Source organism: Morone saxatilis, unplaced genomic scaffold, assembly GCF_004916995.1.
Source record: "Morone saxatilis isolate NCDOM2014 unplaced genomic scaffold, NCSU_SB_2.0 Contig21, whole genome shotgun sequence".
Taxonomy (NCBI): Eukaryota; Metazoa; Chordata; class Actinopteri; family Moronidae; genus Morone; species Morone saxatilis.
The window spans coordinates 1,741,979-1,752,378 of NW_023339774.1; the positions used below are offsets into that span (position 1 = coordinate 1,741,979).

Here is a 10,400-nt window from a genome sequence, read left to right on the forward strand (position 1 = left end):
AAACCACCAGAGGTCAGCAAAAACAAGATTTTCAGGGGCTATAAAGTCTCTTTAATTAAGTTTTTTGTAATGTGGTCCCAGTAGTTATCTCATTGCCATAATTATCATCATCAAGAAAACAAGGTTTTCCTGAAACAAATGTAGCTACAGCTTTCAGACTGGGAGATGAAGCAATCATTCTGTGTTTGCAAACATCCAAACTATTTTTGCTGCTAGAAGAAGACACTGTTTACAGCATGAAAGGTCCTCCTACTTCTGGAAATAAAATGTGTTGATGAAAACACACAAATAAGATGCTGATTACTGGCATATTAAAGTAAAATACAGCAACTGTCCTATTCAAATATGCCATATCGAGACACATGCTTTCTGCAAGATGACTCAGATTAAGTTACACCCAAATAGGGTTGCACTCTACTTTGCATTTAGGCCACGCCTATATATAGATATCTGCCACTCCCTTATTTACATAATACAGGCCAGATCACTCTTTTTTACATTCTGCATATCAACCACACCTCCATTTTCATAAATTAAAAGTCAAAAATAACGCACGCCTCTTCCTCATATTCTAATTGGCAGAATCAGTTATACATACTGATGAAGAACACAAACCGCACCCACATTTTAACACTGAAAGAACCAGGCCACGCCTCCATCTGAATATTAAATAGCCCATTGGACCCTATTGCATATTGGAAACTAGGTTATGCCCATATTTGCATATTAAGGGCAAAATATGCTGTATCTTATTTACATATCATAATAAAAACAAATTAGGTCACAGTTTGCACGCACCCATGAGGAAATTCTCCTGGAAGAAAATAAATTACATTTACATGTAATTTAAGAAATTATAATAACTTTAGCTAATAAAAACATTTAAGATAATGAAAATATATTATAATATTATTATTACTCAGACTGGATGTTCATGTGGTGCATTTGCTGCTACTCTCCAACGGTGCTGTACTCAAATCTTTTTTATTAAAGCAGCTAAGGAACATTCATTTTGTGTTGATTCTGTGTTTGATTCCTGCCTTTCAGATATTAATATTATCAGCTAAATCTACTAAAACCTTTATGATCAAAGTAAAAGTGCAGGGGGAAAAATGTGATTATTGTATTATTACTGATACATAAATGTGTGTAGTTAGTGGTATTTTACAGTTGTAGATGGGTGAGGTGGGACTAGTTTTGACCACGTTGCATAGACCGTCCAGTGGTTCCCAACTCAAGAATTGGACCCCTCCAAAGGGCCACCAGATAAATCTGAGGGGTCGTGAAATTTTAATATAGTAGGAAAGAAGTTTTGCTGCGCAATTTATATTCTTTTTTTTCTCCAATCTTTGATTTTTTGTTAAAGATTGTATAATTGTACCTCTTTCAGCCTTGAACAGTTATGTAACAAGTTAAAAGTTAGAGGACAAAAACACCCTTTGGTGGAAATGCAGCAACTCATAGACCTCCTCACTCATAGGCCAAAAAAAGTTGGGAACAACTTTATTAGCTATATTTGTAAAATCTTAACCTGGAAAGTAGCCTTCTGATAAATGCTGTGGAGTTTAAAGTTTCCACCTGAGTTATAGCGGATAAAGTATAAAGTAGCATCAAATGGAACAGCTTAAGTAAAGCACCTATAATTGTACTTAAGTACAATTTGTGAGTACTTAACTACTTTCCACCACTGCTCTCCATCGTCTTAAGTCTGCAGCTGCATCCCATTTCAGAAACCGCCTCTATGGAAGTCCACATTTCAAGCCCAGACATGTCAGAACGGGTCGACGCAGCTGTCCCATTCCAAACATTCCTTCGAATGAGGCCAAGAAATTCTGCCTTTTTCTCTCTCAGATTTGCACCCCCGAATACATCATCCACACTCACTAGTGAATTCAGTCATCATCGACTAATAAAGTCATCCATTTCCTTGTTCCTTACTGACACCTGAGCGGTAAATCCCAGTGGTAGATCAGTCCCGAGATACCTTAAACTGACTAGTTGTGATGCTTTACCACAATGGACAGCAATACTTCTAAACTGTCAATATCACTTCAAATTCTCAATAACACATTGTGTTACGTTACACATACCATTAACTAGCTGCTTGTTAGCATGCATCTTTGTAGCATATTAGCTGTTTGTTAGTCATTATAAAGCACTAACCGTGTAGTATTTAACATAAACTACAGCTACGAGGCCATTAATTAAGAGTTTTCCCTCAACAACCTCCTGATTTCTGCTTATTGATAGTAAGTAAGGAAGTATATGCTGTACATGAATTATTAGTATGGGCCTTATAAGGTGGTTTTAGCTAAAGGATTTTCACAAGGACATTCTCCCTTAATACCCCTAATAAATAACAATCTTATGTAACAAGACACAATTACAAGTGTTCATAGTGTCCCAGTAACTCTGAAGTGAGCTCTTGGTCAAAACTGATGTGCTTTGCTCAGTGTGGGCAAAAGTCACAATGCTTTGAATTATTAAACTTGTTTTCGACTTTAATTGAAATCTTTTACTTTTATTTATTATTTTTTTTATTTATAACAGGGTTTTAAGTTTTGTTACATAACAGTAGACCTTATTTATAAATTGTTATTATGGGAGAATGAGTATTCCTGTGGTTCTACTACCATATAAGGCCCATACTGAGCAAAGCACATTAAGATCATAATTCATCTCAAAATGATCCAATTTGTGGAACTCTAGGTGGAACCTGACCCGGTGTTGGCTGTATTTGGGGTGCTGGGAAAGGACAGCCCTCTTAGAGGACACACTTACACTGTGGCAACCCTTTCAGCTCGGAGTTTACCTTTATTGAACTGGAAACAGGAACAACCTCCCACTTTCACACTGTTGATCAAAACCCTTACACAACATCTTAAACTGGAAACACATTTATTTTACCAGGTACCACTGAGAAATTTAAATAAATATCCTCTTAACTATAATAATTAGCCTATTATATGAGATGTCACTCACCATGTAAAGCAGCTCTGCACTTGGATTAATGTGTATACTGTATCTGTACTGTACAGGTTCTATTGTTTTTTTTATGTATATGTACATTCTGTACTGTTTTTGACTGACTAAAAAGATTCAGGCTCCCCCTTGTCCTCTTGTTCAAAATGAATCAGGAAATCAAAATAAGACCTGTATGCTGGAGAGCTAGACAGCTTTTCCAAATCAAGCCATGTGAGGATATTCCTAATTATCACGATAATGAAAATTCACAACACACTATATTTGTTTTTATCGCAATAATATTGTATATCGGCCCATCCCTACTTACTCAATCAGATATAAGGAGGTTATTGAGGGCAAACTCAAGTAGTTGTAGAATATGGTAGGGTAAATTTGGGTATTGATAAGTGCTTTTTAACGACTAATAAAGATCCAATATGCTACTAATATGCATGCTAATAAGCAACTACTTAATGTAACCTTAATGTAAAGTGTTACCAAATTCTCTATATGCTAGGATTGTATGACTGACAGCAGTTATTACTTTGTCTGCAACTCCACCAGTTTGCTTGTGAGAACATGTAATGCAGAGTTTCTGAGCGGCAGACTGCTGGTTTAACACTGTTGAGCAACATGTTGGGGCTGTTGACAAGAACGAACATAGGAGTTTGTGCCTGGCTTTCAGTAGGCCTGTTCATGTAATACATTTACTGACTGAACACAAAGATGTCCGTCAGACTTTGTGAGCTGACGCTTTTTTTCACTCTGCCTCAAGGGCCAGAGCTACGTTGATTCAGCTGGGGAGGCTTCACTCTTCTAAAGGACACACCTTCACAGGCTAGTCCCTTAGTTGTCTCTGGACTGCCGTGCTTCATTCTACCTCTGTCTGTGCTGCAGTCCAACATCCTGTGTGTGAGGGGAATTCCACCTCGGCCCTTTTATGAGGACTTGTAGTAAGTAAAAAAAAACGAAGGACTGTTGCATGTTGTTGTGGAGTTCCCCTACTCCTGGTAACCGCAACTGTTGAAAAAAATCATCCTTCACACAGAGGAGTTGTTCCTGACTCATGCAATATTCAAGACTTTCTCCCCTCATTTCAGAATCCATCTGCCTCACTGCTTGGTTCATCTCTGGGTCACACAGGCAACCCAGTCCCTTTGCAGTACAACAATGGACCTCACGCAAGAACACTCGTACAAGCAAATTCACTCTTAAAGGTCCAGTGTGTAATATTTATCAGGATCTATAGTGAGAAATGGAATATAAAATTCATAGGTCTGTTTTCATTAGCGTATAATCACCTGAATGAACGAACCCAAGCATCGCCCTCCATGGCTGGCAAAAAACAAAAACTGCAGCTCCTCTAACGACCACCTGAGGCTGGTTCCAACAGTGAGTCAATCTCCATAAGGCCCCATATTAAAATGTCCAACTGTACAGCAGAAAAACATGTTTACATCCTTGTGCAATTGTAACATTACAACTTCTTCTGATGACTCGTTGCTGACAGCTGTACTTTTCATATTTTTTGATTGTTCCGGGTCTTATAATACCACCATCACCAATAGAACAGGCAGCCATATATGGCAAAGTTGAGCCGCTGATTATGCTACTGATGAAAAAAAAACAAACAAACTCATACCTCCTGATGAACGGGTGGTATTCAACAGGCTGAAACTAATTTACCACTAGTAAATGTAGTTTTCTAAATACAACTTGGAAAACTTATACGAACAAACCTTGTAGGAAAATATACAAAAAGTATGGAAATGTTCTTGAATCAAGTCAGATTTTTCAGGATTCAAACAGGAATGTTAATGCTCACTGCAAAATTAAGCCATTTGATGAAAAGACAAAACAAACAATTTCTCACTTATATTTGTGATTATAAATCAAATCAAATTAGTGGCGAGCCAAAGTGGGAACATATTTGTCTTTAGTGGAACTCAGTAACTGAGAACAAAATTACGTGGTAGGGTCACCAGATAAAAGATGAGAAAAGGGAGAAATTTATTAAATCAGGTTGGACAGGTCAGTGTAATAACAAAAAATAACTTTTCTTTAATTAAAAAAAATACATGCCAAGATGTTTAAAAATCCGCCAATTGGAACTTATGCAGGATTGAACACATTTAAATCTGGAGTCAAATCCGAGGTAAAAAAAACAACTACAATATTTCACCTGGGTTGAGAAATTTGAGGAAAAGTTGCACAGAACAACCACAAAGTACTCAGGTATGCTTTTATCAATTCACACTGCCTACTGTAACTCAACCTATGAAAAAGAAATCCATTTTACTTAAGATAGGGGTGAGCTGGGACCATGAAGAAGACATGGGTGCAGACTATTGTTAGTGACTTCTAAGGGACAGACTGAGGGCAAAATAAAACTAGATTTCATGCAGAACTTCTTTCCTGAACTGACTTTCTAAAGAAATGATGGTGAAAGAAATATTCTGTACATTCTATTTTGGATGAACTGTTGTGGAAGGTTTAAAGATCTGATCCCTTACATTGAAAGGCTGAGACATTTTCTTCAGGAAAAAACACTCAAACACGTCATTTCTTAGCAAATTATTAATGTGACTGGCATGTTTGGAGGAAGTGGGCAATAAAATACTGATACATTTGCAACAAAATTAAAACATTTGGCCTTAAAAGTAAAATCAAGAAAATAGCTCAAATTGGAAAAGAAACTATGACAAAAGATTCTGTGGAAATCACACAAAGTCATATTTATATCACCCCACAATGAACGAGCCTACTGCTCATAACTCTGAGGTAAATTCAAGCATTAAACTTCAAATAGCACACTTCTAAAAAAAAAAAAATCCCCCCCATCCCTCAAAAAGAAGCAAATCCAAACTCAATCCATTATATAAATAAAATGACAAAAATATAAAGATGCTCCAGAATCAAAGAAGGTCATCCACAACACGCTCTGCATTAAAGTTACGGATGGCCTACAAGCTTCCATTCCCACATGCGTGTACATGTGGGAATGCGTGTGTCAGACTACATGTGGTTGATTTTTTGCTACTGCATTTGCACGTGAGGATGCCAGAGGGAGGGAAAACTGTTGGGATTTTGGTCTTTCCATTGTGCACGCTGCATGATCGTCAAGGCTTTATTGGCTGGATGGACAGCAGGCTGCCGAATTTGAAGTGCTGGATCACGGGGAACTTCTCCAAACACTGGAAATGGGAGGAGGAAAAAGAGAAACATGAGGAAAAATTAGAAAAAAAAAAAACAAGAAGGCATTTAGAGTGAAGATGGTTAAAGCCTTAGTATGTTTCAAACAAAGTGCTTGATGGATCCTCTAACAGTGCAACATCTTTTCAGAAAAGACTGTCCTTAAATGTACAGTATGTCATTTCTACCACTACGGCACCGGTTCTCAAACTATGTGAGTTGGTAAGTTGGTGATTGACGGAACAGTTGAAAGACTAACAAAAGGTGAGTTTTATTTTGTTTCTGTCACTCTGAATGAAGTTACAACATTACAATGATATGCAAGGTGAAATTAGCGTTTTTGTGGTTAAAGGGATCCTTTCCATAATGCTGACACTTGAGACACTGAGCCTGTCAGTGGCAACAACAACTGTTAGTGTATGTACTTTGATGGGTGCATTTGTCCCCAAGGATTAGCTAATGTTGCGTTCGCCTCTGCAACCCTTTTCACAAATATTTATCAAACTTGGTGAATTAAGTTTTTTGACCAAACCAGAGTTGGTGACTGTGTAAAGACTAAAATGTGTTTTACGAATATCCATAATGTAATAATAAAGTTACAGGTTTTTTTCCTGGAGTTGTTTTGGTCTCAGATGCTGGTGCTCTAGTGCGACATCTAGTGGCAGTGAATTGTGTCTACAACCTTTAGCTTAATGTATATTACTCTACTGCATTTTTTTGTTATGTTTTTCAGAAACATTGGTTACCTACAATCACTTTAAGTGGACCAAATATAAACATTTTGTCATTCATCACACAAGTCTTTCCCTAAGAATGAGGTGATAAGAATCTGTGAAAGTTGTAGCAGCATCTGGTAATGTACAGGGACCTTCTATTGCTTGAGGTTTAGTGACAGGAGGACACGTCCTTGTCTTTTCAAAGAGCCATTAAGAGAAGTCCTAACCCCGAGAGTCAACCTTGACCTGAGGTGTGGCTGTTAGCTCTTCCCACTGGCCTTTCACTTCTGAACATGTTCAAAATGGCTGTAGAGCAGCCCAGAGGAGGCCCTTTGTGCGTATGGACATGGACCCAGTTTCGGGGCGGGGGGCAGGGGTGGGGGTTTTGGGTGTCTGCTATTGGGGGTTGTGAAGCTGTGCTGGGGGAACACAGTGGAACTGAACTCTCAGTCTGTCTGTGCGGTGACACTATCAGTGGCAATCGTCTGGGCAGAATTGGGGTGGAAAAGCATGCCTCAGAGAACTTTGGTCCAAACAGATATTTAATCAATGAACATCTGTAAAATCGTGAAAGGGTCACTGATCACAGATAAACCTTTCATACAAAACATTCATTAGGTAAGTTTATATGTCATATTCCTGGGCTTCACCAATGTTTTAGCCTTGTTAAGTACTGACTTTATATCCATATTTTATTTATTCAACAGATCGCAGACCAAAACCAACAATGAATGTATCTAGTAACAAGTATTGTGTATATAAGCCTGATATATGTTCTTCCTCTGTGCCATTGAGCTCCATTGTTGTCCATAAACTATTAAAAACACATCAATGAGCCACACTGTTGCACTGGGTGACATACTCCTTCACTACCATGAAAACACACTCTGTAGTTTATTTTCACTCAATCACACATACACCGTCCATCTTCAGTAGGAACCAATGGGTTTGGAGCTGAGAGCCAGACACGGGGAGGTCAGGTGAGTATTGAGACTAACACATTTGTTGTTATGGTCTTTTCAAGAGATTTAACAATGAGAACAAATATAAAATTACACAAGCCTTAACTGGTAAGTGTTTTTCATGTGTTCCTTCTGGGCAGTCTGGGTTTCATTCATTTCCCTTCAGTATGTAAATGAACCTGTTGAGACTTACAACTAGCTTGCCTTTGACAACAGTAAATCAGACGTGATGTTCACTGTGATGAATTAACCCTCTAGAGCAAGTTTCAAGTCTGTGCAAGTTGATTTTTCATAGTGCATTTAAATGAAGTGAACTCAATAGCTTGCTGAAGAGGAGGACAAAACCCCAACTTATACATGGCTGGTAGTAAACGGGGTACAATGTGCCAAACGCTAGTAGGGGCCTTTAATAGGTGAAAGCTGGGTGGATGGACAAGACAAAGTGTGTAATTCTGTCCATTCAAGTCAAGCTAACAAGGCCAAGTCCGTCTACCATTGTGTCTCTGAGCGTGTCATTTAACACATTCAGTTTATGTCCCAAACAGGCGTCAAAGCTCCAGAATCGCCTCCTCTCTCAGACAGAAAATGGTGGTTTCGGCTCTTTCTAGTTCTAGCGCAGCTCTCTGCCCGAAACCCTGTGTGGGGCCAGGAAAAGGGAGAGAGGAATGCAAGTCTGCTGATGGCTGCTCCAGGCTTGGAGGAAGGTCGGGACAGAGGGAGGGGAGGATTTAATGAAGGGAACGCGGGGGGAGGCAGACAGCCTGGCCCCTCAGCTTTTGAAGACTCAACAGGCGCTCTGGAAAACACAGGATGTGGCATGCCGCGGCGGAGAACGGGTTTACGACATCCCCCCAAACCCCACCCCAAACCGCCCACCACACCACACACACACACAACAACACAACCCGCGACCCCCAGAGGAACCGGTCCAAGACCACAACACACACACACACACACACACAATTCCATTCTCTCCATTCCTCTCTTAACCCTTTCCTGCCTCTCTCCTCCACTACTGTTAGGGCGTTCTGCTTATAAGGAACCACAGGTCACAGTCGACTTTCAGCAGTAACCTGATTTCTTAAATGTCAAGTAAACAAGAAAACACAGTGTCAGTAATCAGGGTGAAGCATTTACGAGAAATCCAGTTTACACAGATACATTTCTGTTTGCTGTTTCTTGCCCGTGTACTGCTTAACCGGGTTTCTAACGGGGTTCTTATTTGAATATGTGCATTTCAAAGCCTTCATAGGAAAAAAAACTGGGACAGCAGTGCTGAGTGAGCTATGCCTCTTTGTATACCAAATATTTGAGCAGTTTAACTAAAATAAAGTCCAATCCGTCGAAATGCTCTAACTAGGACAAAAAGAAACACCTTACAGCTGTAGCGACACAGATTATTATGTTGTTCTTTACTTTAGACATTTCTATGGTGTAAACTAGACTTAAGGCCAGTTTATACTTTCTGCTTCCCCATGTCTGCGAGGTTCCACTTAATGTAACGTAACGTAACGTAATGTAAAGTAACGTAAATGTCGTCATCCGCCCATGTTCCATGTGCAACGTCCGCATGCAGCCAAAATTTGTGATATCAAAAACTCTGGAAATAAAGTGTGCTAACTGCACATGCTCCCCAGCTGAACGCAGGGCAGCAGTGGCAACATGCTAGAGAGTGAATGGAGAGAGGGAGTGCCGAGAACTAAGAAGTGAATCAGAGAAATAAAACATTGTTTTCTGATTATTATGTTCGAAAGGACAAATAAACACAACCACAACCCTGCAGAAGGTGCACATTCCTGGATTTTGAGTGAATACAGCTGAAGCTTCCGTGTCTGCTGTGTCTCTGTGCTGTAGGTAGCACAGCCCCACCCTCAGTAATAGAGACAGACCTGCACATCCATAAAATCTTGCATTGCACTGTTCGCATACCTGCAATGCCAGATCAACATGCTGGTCTACAGCCACCCTAGCAGCTCTGTGAAGCTGTACTTCTTCACAGGACTGCTTTGAGCTAAATGGTAACATCAGCATGCTAACATGTTGATGTTTAGCAGATAATAGTTTACCATGGTTGCCATCTTGTTTAGTTGGTTTGCATGATAATATTTTCTACTAGCACAAAACACAAAGTACAGCTGAGGCTGATGGGAATGTCATTAGTTCTGCAGGTGTTTGGCCGTAAACTAAAGTTAAAGGTAAAAGTACATTTATCTTGAGGTGGTGCTGAAGGAAATGTAAGAGGATCCCCAAAGTTAGTCATTATTTAGGTAAATCTTCTTGGGAAAATGAATAGCTTTACCCAATTCCAATTCCATCCAAAAGTAGACATTTAGACAACTTACTCAAAAATTCCAACATTATTGCGCATTAGAGGAAAAGTCAGTAGTATTCATGAATGAATTGTTGAGACATTTCAAAGTTGTGGATCTTAAGACATTTCTTTTTAGCAAAGCTTTTGGTCCCTTTTAGATGTTTTTATTTTTTATTCTTTTTCTCCTTTTTCTTATTTTTTTTTTTTAAAAACTGCTCATCTTTTTTTGTTTCTAACCTGTAGCACTTTGAGATC

At 39.1% G+C, this 10,400-nt stretch overlaps 1 protein-coding gene across 1 annotated transcript in view; it reads right to left on the minus strand.

Annotated features, from left to right (window-relative positions):
- Positions 1 to 4,950: 4,950 nt before the first annotated feature.
- Positions 4,951 to 10,400, minus strand: part of ptpa (protein phosphatase 2 phosphatase activator) — a 23,744-nt gene continuing 18,294 nt past the window's right edge. The window contains exon 10 of the mRNA XM_035667593.1: positions 4,951 to 6,158. Coding sequence (XP_035523486.1) covers positions 6,084 to 6,158 — 75 coding nt within the window. The 3' untranslated portion in view covers positions 4,951 to 6,083. The remainder of the gene's footprint in view (positions 6,159 to 10,400) is intronic.